This window comes from Schistocerca americana, chromosome 1 (genome assembly GCF_021461395.2).
Source record: "Schistocerca americana isolate TAMUIC-IGC-003095 chromosome 1, iqSchAmer2.1, whole genome shotgun sequence".
In the NCBI taxonomy this organism is placed as follows: domain Eukaryota; kingdom Metazoa; phylum Arthropoda; class Insecta; order Orthoptera; family Acrididae; genus Schistocerca; species Schistocerca americana.
Window position 1 is genome coordinate 660,822,174 of NC_060119.1, and position 23,976 is coordinate 660,846,149.

Consider the following 23,976-nt stretch of genomic DNA (forward strand, 5'->3'; position numbering starts at 1 on the left):
ATTGTCATGGATTACAAAACCTGAGACCAAGCAACACTCACACCAGAGGCAGCATCCTTCTTTTCCAAAGCTGCGGAAATTCAAACAAACACAGTCTGCTGGTAAAGTCATGACAACCATTTTTTGGGATTGGAAAGGGGTATTGTTGGTCATCTTTGTGCCCACTGGGACCACAATTAATGCTAACAGGTACTGCGAGACACTGAAAAAACTCAAACAGGCAATTCAGAATGGAGAAGAGGAATGTTGAGCAAGGGGGTACACATTCTCCATGACAACGCTTGCCCACACATTGCTCGGCAAACCATTGTTCTCCTGCAACAGTTTCAGTGGAACATAATCATCCACCCACCATATAGTCCTGACTTGGCACCCAGTGACTATCACCTGTTCCCTAGATTAAAAGAACATTTGGCTGGAAAGCAATTCAGTTCCAACAACGAGGTGAAAGAAGAGGTTCATAACATTTCTGAACAGCATGGTGTTGAGCTAGTATGACATGGGCATACAAAAACTCCACAGCATCTACAAAAATGCTCCAACAGAAATGGTGATTATGTCAAAAATTAGCTAAATGTTCAAGCTGTAAACCAATGTAAATCATTGTAGAAATAAACAGGTCTATGTACTTATAAAAAAATAGGAGACCTTACTTTTGGGATTACCCTCATAGATTGATCAATTCATTAAGAATCAATGTCAGGTTCCAGACATGTCAAGCACTAAAAAAAGTTTGCTGTTCTCACAACACTTTAAATTATATTGCAAAAAATATTCGTAGATGATCCTGAGTAAACTGCATTTACAGCTAATCCCCACATAACATCTCTCTTAATGAATAATGAGAGAATGAAAATGATACATTATGATGTCAGTGGACCGCTACAGAACTCAAATATGGGTAACCACATCTGAAGGCAGGAGTTCAAGCAGTGAACATAAGGTTTCTTAGGGAAATGGTAGGAATGTCACTGCTAGATCACAGAAAGAATCAAAGAGTCAGAGAAATTTTCAAAGCACATAGTATTCTGCAGACAGATGACAGGTATCCGAATAATGACAAAATCATGTGCAGTAAATGGATGACAACAGGTTCCCCAAAGTAGTTTTAAACTATCAGTCTGCTGGGAATAGAAACATCATATGTCTAACTAAGAGATACATGCAATGATAAGGGTCACAATAGGCAGTGAATATGTTTCTTAGACAATGGTAAAAGTTCCACTGTTAGATCACTCAACTATGAAAGAGTCAGATAAATTTCAAAAGTGTGCAGTATTCTGGAGACAGTTAGCAAGAATTAGAATAACAGCTAAGCCAAATGCATGGATAGATGACTGCAAGCTCTCCATAGTAGTTTCAACAATCACCCTGCAGGAATATGAGATATCAAATGTCCATCTAAGAGGTGCAAGCAACAATAGGAGTTACAAAAGGCTGTAGTGCTACATGTTTAAGGAAAAAAAGGAACTAACTTGGTCACTGATGTGACTCTTCAACATATTTGGTTTTTATAAGACAAAAATAACCAGAAAAGCTTTCCAGAGCAGTGAAACTCTTGTTTTCAATATACAATAACACAAAGTGAAGGAAATTCTTGTGCAAAAGTCTATTTTTAACCAGAAAATGTCTTGCAGGGAACTGAGTAGGTCTTGCTTCCTTGCAAGTGGTTGGAATACAGATCTACTTTATTTCACAAACCTTCTTCTCATTTGGAAAGACACATCACATACAGAATGGCAGTGACACTGTGCCTTTGCTTTAAAGCTGTATTCTCTCCTCTTCAGTTCCAGATTTTGTGAATTTCTTTTCAGGACCTCGCAAATCATATCGTGAATGTTCAATCACTATATACATGATATAGCTTAGTATTTCAGAAATACCAGTTTATATGCATTAATTTTCTTTGTATTACTTTTAGAAAGTTCATGTGCACCAGTAGCTACATAAAGAAGGAGCAATGTAGATTCTTTCTTGAAACATTAATAATTTGGAATAAGTACAGCAATGACTAAGCTGTATTTAATTGTGTTCTTTCTTCCTTGGGTTTCATTGTTATGAATGTGTATTTTGTAATGTAACAGTTTTAGATTTTGTGTTATATTTGGGTATCATTCTATTCAGTTTACGAAATACTGAAAAAAAAAACTTATATATCTACATCTACATTTACATTTATACTATGAAAACCAAAAGAAGTGCATGGAAGAGGGTACATTCCATTGTAACAGTTATTACGGCTTCTTCCAGTTCCATTTACATATGGTAAAAATGGTAAGAATGATTGTTTGAATGCCTCTGTGTGTGGTGTGATTATTCTAACCTCATCCTCATGATCCCTATGTGAATGATATGTAGAGTGTTTTAGTATGTTCCTAGAGTCATCACTTAAAACCAGTTCTTGAAACTTTGTCAGCAGACTTTCTCAGGATAGTTTATGCCTATCTTCAAGAGTCTGCCAGTTCACTTTCTTCAGTATCTTTGTAACACTCTCCCATGAATCGAACAAACCTGTGGCTATTTGTGCTGCCCTTCTCTGTATACATTCAGTATCACACGTCAGTCCTCTTTGGTATAGATCCCAAACACTTGAACAATATTCTAGAACTGGTTGCATGAGTAATTTGTAAGCAATCTCCTTTGGGAACTGATTGCACTTCTGCAGTATTCTACCAAGTAACAGAAGTCTACCACCAGCTTTACCCACAACTGAGCATATGTGATCATTCCATTTCAAAGCCCTACAAAGTGTTACACCCAGGTATTTGCATGAGTTGGCTAATTGCAACTGTGACTCATTGATATTATAGTCATAGGATACTACACTTATTCATTTTGTGAAGTGCACAATTTTACATATTTGAACACTGAAAGAAAGTTGCCAATCTTTGCACCACTTTTAAATCAAGATGTGACTGAATATTTATACAGCTTCTTTCAGACAGTACTTCATATAGGAGAAGGTGATAAATGCTTCTAGTGTAATATGTGACACATTGTAACTTTTTATGTTGTTGTATATTTATGAGTATTAATTCTTTATTCTGCATATATTAATCATTATTTAACATCTTTTGCGGTAATTTAATGATCTGCAGAAGACAAGTTTCATCACCTCATTTTGAATGCAAAATTACATAACTGTACAATTTTAAATTTTATGTGTCACTACACATGTTTCTGTTCAGTCAATTCAATAATTTCAGCTCCAGGAAGAGAAATTGTTCATATAAAACATTTTTTGTACAAAATACACAGAATTATCAAACAGAAGTTTTTGAAAAATACAATAAAAATGACATGGTCAACACTGTAAATATGACATGTTCAATTACATCAAAATCATTTCAACTAAATAGGTCATTTTCTCATTTGTTAACCAATTTCTCTAATTCACATACAATAAATGTCACCAGTTGGAATCTTTTGTAATCTGCCCATGGAATGACAGTGCAGATCACAAAATTATATATAGAAAGGCTGAGCACTATGGCGTAAATAGTAAAGAGCATGAATATGGCTCAAGGCATATCTAGATGACAGAAAGCAGAAACCAGGGTTCAGTAATTCTACAACGGCACCTGCCTGCTCTGACGGGGATGAAATGAAATGTCGAATACCACAGGCCTCAGTGCTTGGTCACTTACTGTCTTTAACCTTTATCAATGAATTGCCATTATATATGAACCAAAAACCACACTTCACCCTATTTGCAGACAGCAAGGGATTACATATAAACAGCAATCTAAACTGGTGAGTTCACATCCTTGACTTATGTAAAAGACTTAATTTGGCAGCATTTGGCATTCATTTGATTGCATATGTTTGACTTGGAAACAATCAAAGCTGCATACCTCTGATATTACCTTCCACTTACCAGCATCTACATCTACATTCATACTTGCAAACCACTGTGAAGTGCATGGCAGAGGTGACATCCCATTGTACCAGTTATTAGAGCTTCTTCCAGTTCCATTCATTTAATAAGTAGGGGAAGATGATTGCTTGAATGCCTAATTATCCTAATCTTGTCCTCATGATTCCTATGTGAGGGATACGTAGTGGGTTGCTGTATATTCCAAGAGTAACCATTTAAATCCCATTCTTGAAACGTTGTTAATAGATTTTCTCAAGATAGTTTACATCTATCTTCAAGGATCTGCCAGTTCAGTTACATCAGCATCTCCCTAACACTCTCATGGGTCAAACAAACCTGTGACCATTCATGCTACCCTGCTCTGTATATGTTCAATATCCCCTGTTAGTTCTATTTGGTATGCGACCCACACACTTGAACAGTATTCTAGAATTGGTTACATGAGTGATTTGTAAGCAATCTCCTTTGTAGACTTATTGCATTTCTTCAGTATTCTACCAACAAACCGAAGTCTACCACTTGCTTTATCCAGAACTGAGCCTATTTGATCACTCCACTTCATATCCCTACAAAGTGTTACACCCAAGTAATAGTATGAATTGCTGAGTTTCAATTGTAATTACTCATATTATAGTTATAGGATACTATGTACTTTCATTTTGTGAGGTTCACAATTTTACATTTCTGAACATTTGAAGTAAGTTGCCAGTCTTTGCACCACTTTCAAATCTTATCAACATCTGACTGAATATTTAAGCAGCTTCTTTCAGACAGTAATTCATTATGGGTAACTACACCATCTGCGGAAAGTCTGAAGTTACTATTAATATTGTCCACTAGGTCATTAATGTATAACATTAACAGAAAGGGTCTCAACACACTGCCCTGGAGCACACCAGAAGTTACTTCTACATCTGATGATGACTCCCCACCCAAGATAACATGCTGCGTCCTCACTACCAAAAGGTCCTCAATCCAGTCACAAATTTCACTTTGTACCCTATATGATATAACTTTTGACAATAAGCATAGTAGTGGTACTAAGTCAAATGCTTTTCAGAAATCAAGAAATACTGCGTCTACCTGACTCCCTTGAACCAAAGCTCTCAGTATGTATTTGGGAGGATGATGGTTCAAACCTGCATCTGGCCATCCTGATTTAGGTTTTCTGTGATTTCCCAAAATCATTTAAGCCATATGCCTGGATGGTTCCTCCGAAATGGCACAGCTGCTTTCCTTCTCCGTCCTTCCCTAACCTGAACGTGTTTTCACTCTAATGACCTCATTGTCAATGAGATGTTAAACACTAATATCCTCTTTCTTTCAATACATTGTGAGAGAAAAGTGGGAGCTGGGTTTCACATGATAGATGTTTTCAGGACCCATGCTGGTGCCAGGGGTGAGGTCATTCTGTTGGACCTACCTCATTATGATTGAGCTCAGAATATGTTCTAAGATTCTACACTGAATGGATGTCAAGGATACTGGACAGTGTTTCTGTGGACCACTTCAGCCACCATTCTTGTACATAGGTGTTGCCTGTGCTTTTTTCCAGTGCTATTGGGCACGGCTTTTTGTTCGAGGGATCTACAATAGGTCATAGTTAGATGAGGGGCTAACTCAGTCACAAATTCAGTATAGAATCTGATACAGATTTTTTTGAGATTTAATCAGTTTTAAAGATTTCGGCTGTTTCTCAATACCACTGATTTCACTCATTATTTCAGTGGTACAAGGGTTAAACTGGGGCAATTTTCTTGGGTTTCATTTTGTAAAGGAACATTTAAGCATGTCAGCTTTTGCTTTGCTACCCTCAATTTCAGTTCCTGTCCCATTCACTAGGGCCTGGATGCTAGCTTTGGCGCCACTAACAGCCTTTACTGTAGCACCATGTCCACTTTCTCTGGGGGGGGGGGGGGGGGGGGGGGGAAGCAGTCACAAACAAATAAAATCTTTATAGCACAGAAGAGGTTTATCAGGATAATGAGTAGATGCTCTTGCAGAAATTTATTCAAACTGCTGGGGATCCATAATACGCCACACCAATACAATTTTTCACTTATGTGCTTTGTCAACAAGAATTGTACAGTGTACAAAATGAACAGTGCATATTATGATCATGACACAAGAAGTAAACATGATCTTCAAACAATGAAACTCCGGGTAGGAATATCAACAATTGAGGAAAAGACAGAGTGCTACTTACTGTAAAGAAGCGATCTGTCTTTTCCTACATTGTTAAACATGATCTTCAAAGACACATAAAATAATCTCAGTATGGTACATTATTCAATCTTAATAGTATACAATAAACTTACAGTTCGTATCAAATCAGTCATTGGCAATCTGACTAAATTCAGAAAACAGCCAAATCTTCATCTTTCAGAAAGCTCTTTCTACTCTTTACGTATTTTTTTTTTTTTTTTTTTTACAATGTGTTATACTTTGTGAACTGAATTGTAAGCATTACTATATGGAATTATTATACAGCACTGCCAGAAAGTTTTATATATAAATTACAGTCTAAGCCTCATAATTTGTTTACATGACTAATATTACTACTATAATTTTGAGATAGTAACTTAACATTTAGACTTCTCTTATCATGTATCTGTTTACATATGATTTGGATTGTAAGCCTTATGACCATTTACATATGGTTATTACTGCAATAATCTGCATGTTACACATCCTACTGATGCTCTCATGTGAAGGATTCATGGAACTCAAAAACAAATAAATGACTGGTCTATTATCCACTCTTTCTATGATATATATGTATTTATTAAGTCATACATGTTACCAAAAATGTATGTGTGCATGTGTGTGAGGTATACTGCAGGGAGGGGGGGGGGGGGGGGGAGGCTTACAGATGTCCTCCCAGCTACAGGAGTGATTTCAACCAAACTTGGTACACATATACTTCAAGGTCAGACAACAATTTCTGCGGGATAGTAACTACCTACCCAACATAGTTCTGGAAGTATGACATCATAAACGCTGAGATGCCTGAAAAACTGCTGCAATATACATGACGTTTAAATTTATTACAAGATGTAAAACTTTGTTTCCGCCGTTTTTTCCCCAACATTTGAGGCTTTAATGAAACAAACTAGTTGCACATGTATTATTCAAAGTATTTTCCATCACTGGGCACTACTTTATCCCATCTTTCAGACAGTGCATGAATCCCATGTCGAAAAAATTGTTCATCTTTTGAAGCGATCCATGAATCAATCCAATTTGTGACTTCTTCATGAGATTGGAAGTGTTGATCAGCCAGGCCATGTGCCATTGATCTAAACAGGTGATAGTTAGAGGTAGCAATGTCTGGAGAATACAGTGGGTGGGGTAGGACTTCCCATTTTAATGTTTCCAAGTATGTTTTGACCTCTTTTGCAACACGGGGTTGAGCATTGTCATGCTGCAAAATCACTTTATCCTGCCTCTCACTGTATTGCGGCCCTTTGTCTTTTAATGTTGTGCTAAGATGCATTAATTGCATTTAATAACAAGTGCCTATGATTGTTACACTTGGTTTTAACACCTCATGGTACACGACGCCAAGCTGGTCCCAGCAAATGCAGAGCATGATATTGGAGCCAAGAATATACGGTTTGGCATCGCTGTGGAAGCCTGGCTGGGATATCCCCATGATTTTTTGCATTTAGGGTTATCGTAATCAACCCATTTTTCATCCCTGGTCCTTTCCGTTTTTGCCTCTGAACTGTTCACAAACACGCAAAAGCCATTTAATATCTTTTGGTTTCAGCTCACACAGGACCCAATTTCCTTCCTTCTGAAACATGCCCATAGCCTTGAGACATTTTAAAATGGCTTGCTGGGTCACTCCTACTAATCGTGACAATTCTACTTGGGTCTGATGTGAGTCTTCACTCAGCAGTGTCTCCAATTCTGTATCTATATCTACATCTACATTTATACTCTGCAAGCCACCCAATGGGGTGTGGTGGAGGGCACTTTACATGCCACTGTCATTACCTCCCTTTCCTGTTCCAGTCGCGTATGGTTCACGGGAAGAGCGACTGCCGGAAAGCCTCAGTGCATGTTTCAATCTCTCTAATTTTACATTCGTGATCTCCTCGGGAGGTATAAGTAGGGGGAAGCAATATATTCGATACTTCATCCAGAAACGCACCCTCTCGAAACCTGGACAGCAAGCTACACTACGATGCAGAGTGGCTCTCTTGCAGAGTCTGCCACTTGAGTTTGCTAAACATCTCCGTAACACTATGACGCTTACCAAATAACCCTGTGATGAAACGCGCCATTCTTCTTTGGATCTTCTCTATCTCCTCTGTCAACCCGACCTGGTATGAATCCCACACTGATAAGCAATACTCAAGTTTCGCAAACAAGTGTTTTGTAAGCCACCTCCTTTGTTGATGGACTACATTTTCTAAGGACTGTCCCAATGAATCTCAACCTGGTACTCGTCTTACCAACAATTGATTTAGATGATCACTCCACTTCAAATCGTTCCGCATGCATACTCCCAGATATTTTACAGAAGTAACTGCTACCAGTGTTTGTTCCGCTATCATATAATCATACAATAAAGGATCCTTATTTCTATGTATTTGCAATACATTACATTTTTATATGTTAAGGGTCAGTTGCCACTCCCTGCACCAAGTGCCTATCCACTGCAGATCTTCCTGCATTTCGCTGCAATTTTCTAATGCTGCAACTTCTCTGTATACTACAGCATCATCTGCAAAAAGTCGCATGGAACTTCCAACACTATCTACTGAAGTGGAATGATCATATAAAATTAATTGTTGGTAAGACGAGTACCAGGTTGAGATTCATTGGGACAGTCCTTAGAAAATGTAGTCCATCAACAAAGGAGGTGGCTTACAAAACACTATATACTGTGAAAAGCAATGGTCCCATAACACTCCCCTGTGGCACGCCAGAGGTTACTTTAACGTCTGTAGACGTCTCTCCATTGAGAACAACATGCTGTGTTCTGTTTGCTAAAAACTCTTCAATCCAGCCACACAGCTGGTCTGATATTCCATAGGCTCTTACTTTGTTTATCAGGCGACAGTGCGGAACTGTATCGAACACCTTCCGGAAGTCAAGGAAAATGGCATCTACCTGGGAGCCTGTACCTAATATTTTCTGGGTCTCATGAACAAATAAAGCGAGTTGGGTCTCACACGATCGCTCTTTCCGGAATCCATGTTGATTCGTACAGAGTAGATTCTGGGTTTCCAGAAACGACATGATACGCAAGCAAAAAACATGTTCTAAAATTCTACAACAGATCGACGTCAGAGATATAGGTCTATAGTTTTGCGCATCTGCTCGATGACCCTTCTTGAAGACTGGAACTACTTGTGCTCTTTTCCAATCATTTGGAACCTTCTGTTCCTCTAGAGACTTGCGGTACATGACTGTTAGAAGGGGGGCAAGTTCTTTCACGTACTATGTGTAGATCGAATTGGTATCCCATCAGGTCCAGTGGACTTTCCTCTGTTGAGTGATTCCAGTTGCTTTTCTATTCCTTGGACGCTTATTTCAATGTCAGCCATTTTTTTGTTTGCTCGAGGATTTAGAGAACGAACTGCACTGCGGTCTTCCTCTGTGAAACAGCTTTGGAAAAAGGTGATTAGTATTTCAGCTTTACACGTGTCATCCTCTGTTTCAATGCCATCATCTTCCTGGAGTGTCTGGATATGCTGTTTCGAGCCACTTACTGATTTAACATAAGACCAGAACTTCCTACAATTTTCTGTCAAGTTGGTACATAGAATTTTACTTTCGAATTCACTGAACGCTTCACGCATAGCCCTCCTTATGCTAACTTTGACATCGTTTAGCTTCTGTTTGTCTGAGAGGTTTTGGCTGCGTTTAAACTTGCAGTGAAGCTATCTTTGCTTTTGCAGTAGTTTCCTAACTTTGTTGTTGTACCACGGTGGGTTTTTCCCCTCCCTCACAGATTCACTCGGCACGTACCTGTCTGAAATGCATTTTAAGATTGCCTTGAACTTTTTCCATAAACACTCAACGTTGTCAGTGTCGGAACAGAAATTTTCATTTTGATCTGTTAGGTAGTCTAAATCTGCCTTCTATTACTCTTGCTAAACAGATAAATCTTCCTCCCTTTTTTTATATTCCTATTTACTTCCATATTCAGGGATGCTGGAATGGCCTTATGATAACTGATTCCCTGTTCTGCACTTACAGAGTCGAAAAGTTTGGGTCTGTTTATTATCAGTAGGTCCAAGATGCTACCTCCATGTGTCAGTTCTCTGTTTAAATGCTTGAGGTAATTTGCGGATAGTGCACTCAGTATAATGTCACTCGTTGCTCTGTCCCTACCACCCGTCCTAAACATCTGAGTGTCCCAGTCTATATCTGGTAAACTGAAATCTCCACCTAAGACTATAACATGCTGAGAAAATTTATTTGAAATGAATCCCAGATTTCCTCTCAGTTGTTCTGCCACTAATGCTGCTGAGTCGGGAGGTCAGTAAAAGGAGCCAATTATTAACCTAGCTCGGTTGTTGAGTGTATCCTCCACCCATAATAATTCACAGGAACTATCCACTTCTACTTCACTACAGGATAAACTACTACTAACAGCACAAACACGCCACCACCAGTTGCATGCAATCTATCCTTTCTAAACACCATCTGTGCCTTTGTAAAAATTTCGGCAGAATTTATCTCTGGCTTCAGCCAGCTTTCTGTACCTATAATGATTTCAGCTTTGGTGCTTTCTATCAGTGCTTGAAGTTCTGGTACTTTACCAATGCAGCTTCGACAGTTTGCAATTACAATACTGATTGCTGCTTGGTCCCTGTGTGTCCTGACTTTGCCCTGAACCCTTTGAGGCTGTTGCCCTTTCTGTACTTGCCCGAGGCCATCTAAGCTAAAAAAACGCCCAGTCCATGCCACACAACCCCTGCTACCCATGTAGCCACCTGCTGTGTGTAGTGGACTCCTGACCTATCCAGCAGAACCCAAAACTCCACCACCCTATGGCGCAAGTCGAGGATTCTGCAGCTCACACGGTCGCAGAACTGTCTCAGTCTCTGAAACAGATCCTCCACTCAGCTCTGTACCAAAGGCCCACAGTCAATCCTGTTGATGATGGTGCAGATGGTGAGCTCTGCTTTCATCCCGCTAGCGAGACTGGCAGTCTTCACAAAATAAGATAGCCGCTGGAAGCCAGAGAGGATTTCCTCTGATCCATAGCAACACTCATCATTGGTGCCAACATGAGCGACCACCTGCAGATGGGTGCACCTTGTACCCTTCATGGCATCTGGAAGGACCCTTTCTACATCTGGAATAACTCCCCCCCGGTATGCACACGGAGTGAACAATGGTTTTCTTCCCCTCTATTGCTGCCATATCCCTAAGGGGCCCCATTACGCGCCTGATGTTGGAGCTCCCAAATACCAGTAAGCCCATCCTCTGCGACCGCCTGGATCTTCCATACTGAGGGGCAACCTCTGGAACAGGACAAGCAGCCATGTCCAGCCAAAGATCAGTATCAGCCAGAGACAGAGCCTGAAACCGGTTTGTCAGACAAACTGGAGAGGCCTTCCGTTCAGCCCTCCGGAATATCTTTTGCCCCCTGCCACACCTCGAGACGACCTCCCACTCTACCACCGGTGAGGGGTCACCCTCAATATGGGCAGTATCCCGGGCCGCCACAGCTGTGGTCCAATTGGGGGATGCGTGGGACGAGCTGGCTGTCCCTGACAAACCCCCATCCGGCCCCCCACAGTGATGCCCATTGGCAACACCCTCAAGCTGTGTGACCAAAGCCAACACTGCCTGAAGCTGGGAGCGAAGGGATGCCAACTCAGCCCACATCCAAACACAGCAGTCGCAGTCCTTATCCATGCTAAAAAAACTGTTGTGCAAAGAACGTCTAAACTAATCTACAGAGAGCACAAACAATTTGACACAAAATTTAAACGGTTATTAAAATACAAGATTGCCTAGTAAATGCAGTAATGCTGCTACTTGCACACTGCTGACACACTGCTCAGCGGCAGAAGGAGACTACGCAATTTTACACTAATCAGGTACTAAACCGCGATGATACAACTCTCAAATACTGTAATACAACTGAAATTTATGAACTAAACAATGCAAGTACCCAAAAACACGCAAAGAAATTAAGAATTAAACTATGTAACAAATAAGTGAGCTAAGAGTATACGACTTGCTGCTGGCAGTTGCTTATCCAACGGCGGCAGGGAGCACACCAGCTGTGACCAACCGACACTGGCCTTTCAAAACAAAAACAGAAGACAGACGAATACGCGCATTTACACTATACAGGTACTAAAGCGTGATGCTACAACTCTCAAATACTATAACACACCCAAAATTTATGAATTAGACAATGCAAGTACCCAAAAACATGCAAAGAAATTAAGAATTAAACTATGTAACCAATAAGTGAGCTAAGAGTATACAACTTGCTGCTGGCAGAGGATGTGGTCGACCAAGAGCCAGATGGGAAGATAGAGTAATCAAAGATCTTAGGAAGATGGGCTATAGAAACTGGAGAGTATTGGCAACAGGACCGAGAGAGATGGAAGGAAATTGTAGAAGAGGCCAAGGCTCATCATGAGCTGTAGAGCCAAGAAAGAAGAAGTAGAAGAAGAAGCTGGCTGCTGCTTATCCAACAGTGGCAGGGAGCACACTGCATCTTTGAAAACTTTCTCTCTTCCACCTCTATGCCAGTCTATGACATTAAAATCACTGTTCTTGAAGCTTTGAAACCACTCACGACATGTCCTTTCACTAATAGTGTCCTTACCATATGTGCTTGAGAGCATTCGATGAGACTCAGCCGCTGTATCCTCCATATTGAAACAAAATAGTAACACCTTCTGCAAATGATGAGAATTGCGCTAGTAAACTGATATTTTCAATCACTAACAACTTTATGATGCAGACAAAAATCAACTAATGCTTGAATGAGATTATGTTGACCGAGATCCAAGCTAAATGCTTGATGCCTGTGATCTGCTTCTTTAGACCGCTACTTGCTGTTGTCGCCACCTATCAGCAAACGGCGGAAGCAAAGTTGTACACCTTGTACTTATTTTCAACTAACTCCATTCTTAACACATTTTTCAGACAGTATCCACATTTGCTGCTGAATGTAGCTGCAAAATTATATCACTGTATGACACACAGATCAGGAGATACGATGTCTTAAGCACAGAGATGCATGAAAAACTGCTGCTTCATGCTAGATGTTTCCATTTATTCATGAGATATTTTGAAGGCAGTATTGACATATGCCACTGAATGTACCTACACAAATACATCACTGTAAGATACATAGTTCAAGAGATATGACATCATAAACACTGAGATGCATGAAAATGCTGTATCAAGCATTAAGCTTTAATACATTTATTCTTTACTACTGAGACACTCACTGAATGAGGTGGCACAGTAGTTAGCACACTGGACTTATGTTCAGGAGGATGATGGTTCAAACCCATGTCCAGCCATCCATATTTGGGTTTTTGATGATTTTGCTAAATCACTCCATGCAAATGCCATAATGGATTCTTTGAAATGGCATGGTTGATTTCTTTCCCTGTCTTTGACACAATCTGAGCTTGTGATGTACATGTAATGAGTTCAATGTTGATGGGATGTTAAACCCAATCTTCCTTCCTTCCTAAGATACTTGTGCAGTCAAGTGAAATTAAGGATATCCTTGGTACCTGACAGCATGTTTGACAGTTGTCAACTGTCAAGTGCAAACGACTGTAGACAAAAACAGTAGCTGCCTAGAGAGCTATGATCAGGCATTGTCACAGAGATGTTTATAAAACTACTTTGTGGACATGTGAAGCAGTTGCAGCTAGCATACAGAAACTGTCCAGGATCACTTTCTTGATTTGGATACTGTACTCATACATTTGTACATTTCTTTGCATGACTGTTTCATAATTTCAAAGAGGTATTCGTGAATACATGGAAATGAATTTTTTTGTTTTGATACCTATAAAAGCATTTTTTTAAAGCTTCTAATACAAAATTGGCAAAATGAATACCTGGGCAATACTGTGTGACACTGTGTTTGTCAGCTGATTTTAATATAAAGTTGTAATGTCAGTAGTTGACCTATTGTATTTTGTGTCATTAATCATCCTGTACTATGTATTTGATGTTGTCTTTCGCTGTAATGGTGTAATAAAAATAAAGTTGTTATTATTATTGTTAGTATTGTTATTGGCATAATAGCACCAACTTCATTGATGTGGTGGAAACGTCTTGATGAAAATTATTTTTGTGTTTTGTGTTGTGATTATCTGCATCACATTTAAATGAAACTAATTTTCATTGTTAGTGACAGTAGCCATTGAGGGAAATCTGTGTTGGGAAGTGAATTTAAGAACTCTTAAGATCCTTAAAAAGGTTTCTGCAAGATATTTGGTTATTTATTTTTCACAACATATTTGTTGCCTTGCTTCTTCTGAATACACACTTAATGTTAGGTGTGCTGCTCCAGAAGGTAGCTCCATAAGGCAACAAGTAGTGAAAATATGCAAAATAACCCTCCATTATTGTCTTTAGGTCACAAAAAAGAGAGACATTTGTCAGCAAAGGAGATGCTGAACCATGCTTCTGAATTAGTTCATCTGTGTTGACTCTATTCTGACTTGTTAGCAAACGTCACCCCAAGGAATTTTGTGCACGAAGTTTTATTTAGTTTATGACTATTGTTGTCTCCTGACACTAACAGGTCTTTATTGCCAGATTAAAAAGGCATATTATGAGTCTTTGTGAAATTAAGACAAAAGATTTTTACTGTGAAACACATGTAAACTATATTTCTGTGCTTGCTGTGGAGGATGGCCACACAAACAAATTTGTTACATGTAAACTAGTTAATCTGTCATATGAGCTGCATCTGCAGATATTAACTTTGGACGTTTGGTTGGTATCTTTGTGCTGTTCTCAAATATTAACTTTTTTGTTCTGTCCTTGAATGTCAGTGGAAGATGATGTATATAGGTGAAAAGTAGGAAGGGACACAGTATCAATCCTTTCACAACCTCACATATTATATTCTCCAGTTCCGAGGTTGGTCTCATGCCCATGACACAATCTGTAAATACATGAAAAAGGGTCTCCATTAATACCACAGTACTTTAGATTGTCCAGCGGAATTTTTTGATTCACAGGCTCTCAGACTTTGGCAAGGTTACAAAATATACCACCTCAATAATTTATCATATTTGGCTCTGCCAGCACATCATTTGTAAAGTACTGTATTGCTTTCTGTGTGGAGAATCCTTTATGAAAGCTAAACTGTGAAGTAGTTAATAAATTCTGCTCAGTTACATGACACACTATTCTGACATAGGCCACTTCCTTAAATACTTATGAACAGATTTGGAGGAGTGAAGTAGATTTATGATTAGATGTGGTTTGCTTGTGTCCAATTTTATAGGTTGGTTTCACTGCAGCATATGTAAGTCTATCAGAAAATATTCCCCAAGTCATTGATTGATTAGAAAGGTAATAGAAAAATAATGTGATATATTGCTAACAATATCACCATAGCTGGCAGATTTTCTACTTTTTAGTGACCTTATAAATTTTTCAAAACATTAGGTATGGGTGCAGTTTTTCTGCCAATGAATTTCATGGCCAATGCTTTCAAAGAGTCATCATTTTTGCCATACTACTTTTGCGTGATCAGTTTCACTGTATCATCATAGTTGTTAGCTTTTTCTTCAATAATGTTCCAAACTGTTTTTGGATATTTCTTGGAGCATTTAATTTTTTAAGCATGACTTGTCTGATAGCAAACTGGCAGATTTTACAATACTAGTGATAATAGGGTTGCAGCTTTTGAGTTCTACTTGCAAATGAATTCTAAGAAGAATGATTTCCGGGATGCCTCTGTGTGAGTTCAAGTCTCTCTAATTTTACCTTAATGATTTTTTTGTAAAATATACATAGTAGGAAGCAATGTACTGGTTGACTCATCTAGGAGCTTACAAGTGTGGGGTTACTTAGTTTTTTAATAGTAAGCCACATCATGATACAGAGGGCCTCCCATGTAGCATCTGCCACTGTAGTTGGCTGAACATCTCTGTGACACTTTCATGCTTGTTATTTTTGGTGTTGCTCTAATATATTTTCATCATATGTGGTCTCTGAAATATTTGTTCTGTATAGGCTTCAGAGAAAGCATTTAGTATTGTTTCGCATGATGTCTTGTTATGTACACCAGTTACAAAAATTTTATTATGTCAGTCAATTGCTGGATGGTTACAGTCTCCTCCAGTAATGACAATATGATAGGGAAACTTAATTATTAATGAGCTGAGTTTTTCTATATGGTTTTCAGTTGCAACTTGGAGCTGAGTGGTAGTTAATACAAAGATCCAGTAGTAAGTTTATGAGGCAATTCTGCTCCACACTTCCAATTTTCATGTCCAATCTGAATATAATTTTGAACAGAATACAGACAATTTTGTAAATATAAGTGCTAAGACTGGCAACCAGCTACTTTCTCTGCCCTGCTGAAGGGACAAACAGTACTTGAAAATGATTCAGGTGAATGTCAGGAACAGTGGGCACCTGTTGTTATTGGTGTGCATGAATTCTAGTGTCTTTGTGTTTGTGACAGTGTGTGAAGAATGAACTTTAGTGATGAAGAAAACTTCAGTATTCTCTTAGTGTACAGTGAATGTGATATATATGCCAAACAAGTCAATGAAGTATATGCTGTATGATATCCTATTATGTAGCTTGTATCATAACAATGATAACAAGAGTTTGTGAACTGGTTTAGCAAAATCTTCAAATCAATTCACAAGATTCCCTTATCAGCTTCATCAGTAGCATCATGAAGGTTATTTTTGGCAATAAACCTTATTTTGTAGATTTTATCATACTGTTCAATGATGAAGTTATATTTGTCAACTGCAGACATGTAGATTTGCTCAATATGCATTGCTGGGCAGTATAGTAAAAATTCAGCAACAGTAAAGCATGCATGTGTGGTGTATAATCCTTAATGACTTTGCCATTGGCCTGTAGTTTATCGAAAAGACAGTAACTGTCTGCATTTATGCTGATTTCCTGAGAGGCTTCTTGCCAGAATTTCTTGGAGATGCACCCCTTTTTATACAAAAGAATATGTGTGTGCAGCATAGCCCTGCACATTTTGTTTTAGCACCAATGCAACTACTGAATAAAACATATTTAAGCAATTACTGAATAAAACATACTTAAAGAAATTATATGATGAGGCAATGACATTATTTGACTTGAATCGTCTCCTGATTTCATCCCACTTTATATTTAAATAACTATAAAAACACAGTGTACTAAATAGCACATATCTCACTGCACACGCTTAACAGCGTGTTCTTTGCTTTGTGCTTACTCATGTACAGATACTCATCAATATCTATGAAAATCATAATAAGTATTTAATCTGATGCTACATTCTTTGTGATGCTTTCCAAATGTTTTTTATGTTTATGAAGCTGCTTTTTTACTCTTCATTTTCATTGAGATACTGTTTACGTCTTGTTTTATCATAATCATGAAATCTGACCAAAAATAACATTCTATAAAAATTACTGTACTGGCAAAAAATCTATTTAGAGATCAAAACTCATAGCAGTTGAAATGACAGTCCCCTCATGAAACTGGAGCATGAAACAAGAACATGAAACTGGAGCATTAATGGCAACTTTAACATTAATGGTATTGTCATGATAATTCATAACATTTAATTTTTTTAAATAAAGGGGATCCCATTTTACTTATAAATGAAAGAAATGTTTGGTTTTAGTAAATGCACAAAAATTTCAATTTCTCCAAATCATAGTTCAATGATTTACTTCACTATGATTATAAACCCTCCACTGACATGTAGCTGTAGCACACCACCACATCCTGCATAAGCAAATGGAAAAGTTCATGGAAATAGGAGCAACAAATGGAGTATGAACCAGCCCAGGGAAAGACAAAAGAAAATGGTGATTTGAGTTACATATATATTTACTGAATGATGATTTGAGTTAAACATATATTTACTAAAAACTGTTACATCATATTATATGATATGCAACAGGTTTCTGGTGTTTCTTCACATTATCAAGTGGTTTTGTGGATTTAAAATAATGCTGATGTGCCTGTGAAAGGATTAGGTAATGCTGCATTATTGTTATTGTTTTCTTTTCAACCGGTTTTGGGATTCTTGTTGGTTCACAGACGTTGTAGACAAAACTTACAATGCACGTTTGTATGTCATGTTTTGCAGAACCATTGCTATTTTCACAAAATAAACTTCTATACATCCTTTTTAGTAATCAGTGTGATACAGGACACAGTGTCTGACCCTATTAAATTTCATCCCATCTCCACCATCCCTAAGTGCAGTGGCAGTGGACTCAGATCTGCTCAGTGATGTTAACACCTTCAGTGGAGTAGAAACAGCATTGCGCTATCTACCTTGGCACTTGTATTTAAAATATTACACAGATATTTTTGCAAAAATTTTACTGCTGATATTACCAAACATTATGTCACCAAACTCGTCTTTTCAAGAGGTTTTAAATGCAGATAAAAATATACAAGCATTAGAAGTACAGTTAATTAGTTGCCCCTTTACCTAGTACAATTTTCTGGGAACTTTGTTTTGATGTATTTAATACAAGATAGGAAATCTGTAAATCCTTTCTAATTTATGTAAGAAGAAATTTCCATAATTTTTGTCATTTGCACATAGAAACACACTCTTTCCCAGCTATCACAAAATAGACTTACCCATGTGTTAATGTCGGTATCTGGAGGGCTGATTGTTGTAGTTACCATTACCATGCTCCTCGTATTCATCATAATCTTCTTCTCCTTCACCAGGGTCCCCATAATCACTCTCAGCAGGCTCTGCTGTTACTGCAGGAAGATGCGGTGTTGGAGGAGGTGTAACATGTTGTGCATAATCCTGAGAATCCCATAAAGCAAAGTTGTAATGGAAGTCAGATATGGTTAATTATAGGCACAGTCAACATGAAGTGGAAAACTATGTTCCTTGCACACAAGTAAGAGACATAGCATTCTTTGATTTAACTTAAGTGTTTGGTTGTGATGATCATAAAATATCACTGCAGTAGTTGGACCATCGTGAAATAAGAGGAGTTGCTCACAACTAGATCCTCTTGTACTTTAAGAACAAACAGCAAATGTCATTCTCCATGGTAATGAGAACGACTGTGATGTAGAGTCTCATTGTGGCATGGTTGAATGGGTGTTTGAGTTTGTATTTGTGTTGTCATAGGGATCAAACTGGACCATACTGTTTACTATAAATAAATTGTATGCCTTCTGATATGACAGGCAATTCTAGAATATTCCTGTTTCTCTATGACACTAGCTTAGTAGTGAAGGATGTGGAGTGCAACATAGGCAATGTATCAATTTACCACAGTTCAAGACATACGTTCATGGATTATAGAAAATAAATGGATGCAAAATTACAGTAAGATTCAGTTTTTAACACGCAATCCAACTAAGATTGACATTCTGAGTACACGGAATGGGCATTTGTTTAGCAAGTCTGAACAGTCATATTCTTAGGTGTTCAGGTAGACAGGAAGCTGCTGTGGTAAGTGCATGTTCAAGATCTTGTTTAAAAACTGCTATATTTACCATTAGAAAAGTATCTGCAATAACTGATAGTCCAACATGAAAATTAATCTACTTCACTTATTTTCTTTTGCTTATGACACACGGTATTATCTTCTGTGATAACACTTCTCATGCACAAAGGGTATTTTTGGTTCAGAAACTGGCAGTTTGAGTAATTTTTGGTGTAAGTTCACCAGCTTCTTGTCAACCCCTGTTTAGAAGTCTGAAAATTCTTCTATTGGCCTCTCAATACATATTTTCTTTAATGACATTTGTTGTTAAGACTAAGAGCTTATTCCAAGAATTGTCAGTTTTCATTCACTTAATACTAGGCAGAAATCCAATTTACATTTGGATTGCAACTCCTTGATTCTTATGCAGAAGTGGGGAAGTATTCTGCTGTATGCATTTTCAGTAAGCTACCACAAGAATCAAAAAGATCTGAGCAGTAATCCACACACTTTTAAGTCTAAACTAAATAATTCCCTCATGACTCACTCCTTCTACTCTTTTGGGGGCTTCCTCAAAATAATAATAATAATAATAATAATAATAATTAGCATTTCCAGTGTTATATTGTTGATTCTAGTATATACTCAGCAGTTTTTATATCCTGACTCATTCCTTGACCATGGAAATTTGCTCCTCAATTTGGACCTATGGAACTAGGTGTATAAAAATATATTTAAAAATATAAATAAGTCATAGGAAAATTCAATAAATTGACCACACTGAATTACATATGTGAACATGTGTGAAAATATGATGCAACTGAATTCACATTTTACAATGAATCTGGAATAAGCTAATTGAAAGTGAAAATGAGTAGCCATGGATGAATAGAGAAATTAGAATATTTTGTAAATTGAAAAAGAAACACTATCTACTAGCAAGAGGAAGAAAATATCCAGTTGTAGGTGTGCTAAGAAAAATTACACTATTATCTCAAGAAAAGATGCGTGAAAAGGTAGGCTTGACTCAGATCATACTGTATTATTCATTGAGATGACACTGACAGGGAGCAACATTACAGGCATAAAAATCCATATAAAAGAACTTCACTAAAGAAAACTTATTTGTGTTTGATAATAAGCTAAATGGGACAAAATGGCCTTTCCATCACTAATCTCAAGTAACACAAATTTTGAAAAATTTTTCAATAGTTTTATAGATGCCTTCAACAAGACATATCAGCCTCAAACAACATTCAAAAAAAAGTGACAAATAAATTAAAGTGCATCACTATGGGCATAGAAATTTAAGGTTTAAGGAAAAGGTAGCTTCACAGAAATAATAGAAATGCTGAAAGCTGCAAAACTATTGCCAAATAGGAAGACAGTCTTTAAACACAAGAATGAGACAAAGGGCATGGGATCAGTCATTAAATAATTCATGTGTTCATAACTCTGGAGAGCTAATAGGTGCAATCTGTAACTCATATGTATATATAATAGAGGGAAACATTCCACGCAGGAAAAATATATTTAAAAACAAAGATGATGTGACTTACCATACGAAAGCGCTGGCAGGTCGATAGAAACACAAACAAACACATACATACACACAAAATTCTAGCTTTCGCAACCAACGGTTGCTTCGTCAGGAAAGAGGGAAGGAGAGGGAAAGACAAAAGGATGTGAGTTTTAAGGCAGAGGGTAAGGAGTCATTCCAATCCCGGGAGCGGAAAGACTTACCTTAGGGGGAAAGAAGGACAGGTATACACTCACACAGGCATTTGTAAAGGCAAAGAGTTTGGGCAGAGATGTCAGTCAAGGCGGAAGTACAGAGGCAAAGATGTTGTTGAAAGACAGGTGAGGTATGAGCGGCGGCAACTTGAAATTAGCGGAGGTTGAGGACTGGTGGATAACGAGAAGAGAGGATATACTGAAGGGCAAGTTCCCATCTCCGGAGTTCTGAAAGGTTGGTGTTAGTGGAAAGTATCCAGATAACCCGGACGGTGTAACACTGTGCCAAGATGTGCTGACCGTGCACCAAGGCTTGTTTAGCCACAGGGTGATCCTCATTACCAACAAACACTGTCTGCCTGTGTCCATTCATGTGATTGGACAGTTTGTTGCTGGTCATTCCCACATAGAAAGCTTCACAGTGTAGGCAGGTCAGTTGGTAAATCACGTGGGTGCTTTCACACGTGGCTCTGCCTCTGATCGTGTACACCTTCCGGGTTACAGGACTGGGGTAGGTGGTGGTGGGAGGGTGCATTGGACAGGTTTTACACTGGGGGCAGTTACAAGGGTAGGAGCCAGAGGGTAAGGAAGGTGGTTTGGGGATTTCATAGGGATGAACTAAGAGGTTACGAAGGTTAGGTGGACGGCGGAAAGACACTCTTCGTGGAGTGGGAAGGATTTCATGAAGAATGGATCTCATTTCAGGGCAGGATTTGAGGAAGTCGTATCCCTGCTGGAGAGCCACATTCAGAGTCTGATCCAGTCCTGGAAAGTATCCTGTCACAAGTGGGGCACTTTTGGGGTTCTTCTGTGGGAGGTTCTGGGTTTGAGGGGATGAGGAAGTGGCTCTGGTTATTTGCTTCTGTACCAGGTCGGGAGGGTAGCTGCGGGATGTGAAAGCTGTTTTCAGGTTGTTGATGTAATGGTTCAGGGATTCCGGACTGGAGCAGATTCGTTTGCCACGAAGACCTAGACTGGAGGGAAGGGACCGTTTGATGTGGAATGGGTGGCAGCTGTCATAAAGGAGGTACTGTTGTTTATTGGTGGGTTTGATGTGGACAGATGTTTGAAGCTGGCCATTGGACAGATGGAGGTCAACGTCAAGGAAAGTGGCATGGGATTTGGAGTAGGACCAGGTGAATCTGATGGAACTAAAGGAGTTGAGGTTGGAGAGGAAATTCTGGAGTTCTTCTTCACTGTGAGTCCAGATCATGGAGATGTCATCAATAAATCTGTACCAAACTTTGGGTTGGCAGGCCTGGGTAACCAAGAAGGCTTCCTCTGAGCGACCCATGAATAGGTTGGCATACGAGGGGGCCATCCTGGTACCCATGGCTGTTCCCTTTAATTGTTGGTATGTCTGGCCTTCAAAAGTGAAGAAGTTGTGGGTCAGGATGAAGCTGGCTAAGGTAATGAGGAAAGAGGTTTTAGGTGGGGTGGCAGGTGATAGGCATGAAAGGAAGTGCTCCATCGCAGTGAGGCCCTGGACGTGCGGAATATTTGTGTATAAGGAAGTGGCATCAATGGTTACAAGGATGGTTTCCAGGGGTAATAGATAGGGTAAGGATTCCAGGCGTTCGAGAAAGTGGTTGGTGTCTTTGATGAAGGATGGGAGACTGCATGTAATGGTTTGAAAGTGTTGTTCTACGTAGGCAGAGATACGTTCTGTGGGGGCTTGGTAACCAGCTACAATGGGGCGGCCGGGATGATTGGGTTTGTGAATTTTAGGAAGAAGGTAGAAGGTAGGGGTGCGGGGTGTCGGTGGGGTCAGGAGGTTGATGGAGTCAGGTGAAAGGATTTGTAGGGGGCCTAAGGTTCTGAGGATTCCTTGAAGCTCCGCCTGGACATCAGGAATGGGATTACCTTGGCAGACTTTGTATGTGGTGTTGTCTGAAAGCTGACACAGTCCCTCAGCCACATACTCCCGACCATCAAGTACCACGGTCATGGAACCCTTGTCCGCCAGAAGAATGATGATGGATCGGTAAGCCTTCAGATCACAGATAGCTTGGGCTTCAGCAGTGGTGATGTTCATGGCAAAGTGATATTTCCAGCAGAGAGTACGAGTTTAGGACAGTAAATCTTTGACGAGGGCTGTTTGGTTGAATCTGGAAGTGGGGCTGAAGGTGAGGCCTTTGGATAGGACAGAGATTTCGGATTGGGAGGGAGGTTTGGAGGAAAGGTTAACTACTGAATTGGGGTGTTGTGGTTCCAGATTGCGTTGATTGGAATTTTGAGGTTTTGGAGGGAGTGGAGCTGGAAGTGGGAGAGGCCTATCCAAAGACCTCATCTTCAGTCCCACTCCCAGATTCAACCAAACAGCCCTCGTCAAAGATTTACTGTCCTACACTCGTACTCTGTGCTGGAAATATCACTTTGCCACGAAGGAAAATGATCCTAATCCTACTCCTAATGATCCAACTGCCCAAGACACTATCCAAATTGAACCCTGCCTGGAACAATTCCATCCTCCGTCACAGCGGGACCCACCTTCTCTTCATCAAAATCACCCTCTCCAAACCTTCCAGGATTTCTGACTTCCAGCCTTGCTTCTCAATCCTTCTTAAAAAACCTTAATCCTACTCCCAACATCACCACTGCTGAAGCCCAAGCTATCCCTGATCTGAAGGCTGACCGATCCATCGTCATTCTTCCGGTGGACAAGGGTTCCACGACCGTGGTACTTGATCGTCGGGAGTATGTGGCTGAGGGACTGTGTCAGCTTTCAGACAACAC

General features: G+C 39.2%; 1 protein-coding gene across 1 annotated transcript in view; it reads right to left on the minus strand.

The window, feature by feature from the left end:
- Positions 1-23,976, minus strand: part of LOC124587131 (collagen alpha chain CG42342) — a 610,604-nt gene that overhangs the window by 32,740 nt on the left and 553,888 nt on the right. The window contains exon 24 of the mRNA XM_047131431.1: positions 18,695-18,872. Coding sequence (XP_046987387.1) covers positions 18,702-18,872 — 171 coding nt within the window. The 3' untranslated portion in view covers positions 18,695-18,701. The remainder of the gene's footprint in view (positions 1-18,694; positions 18,873-23,976) is intronic.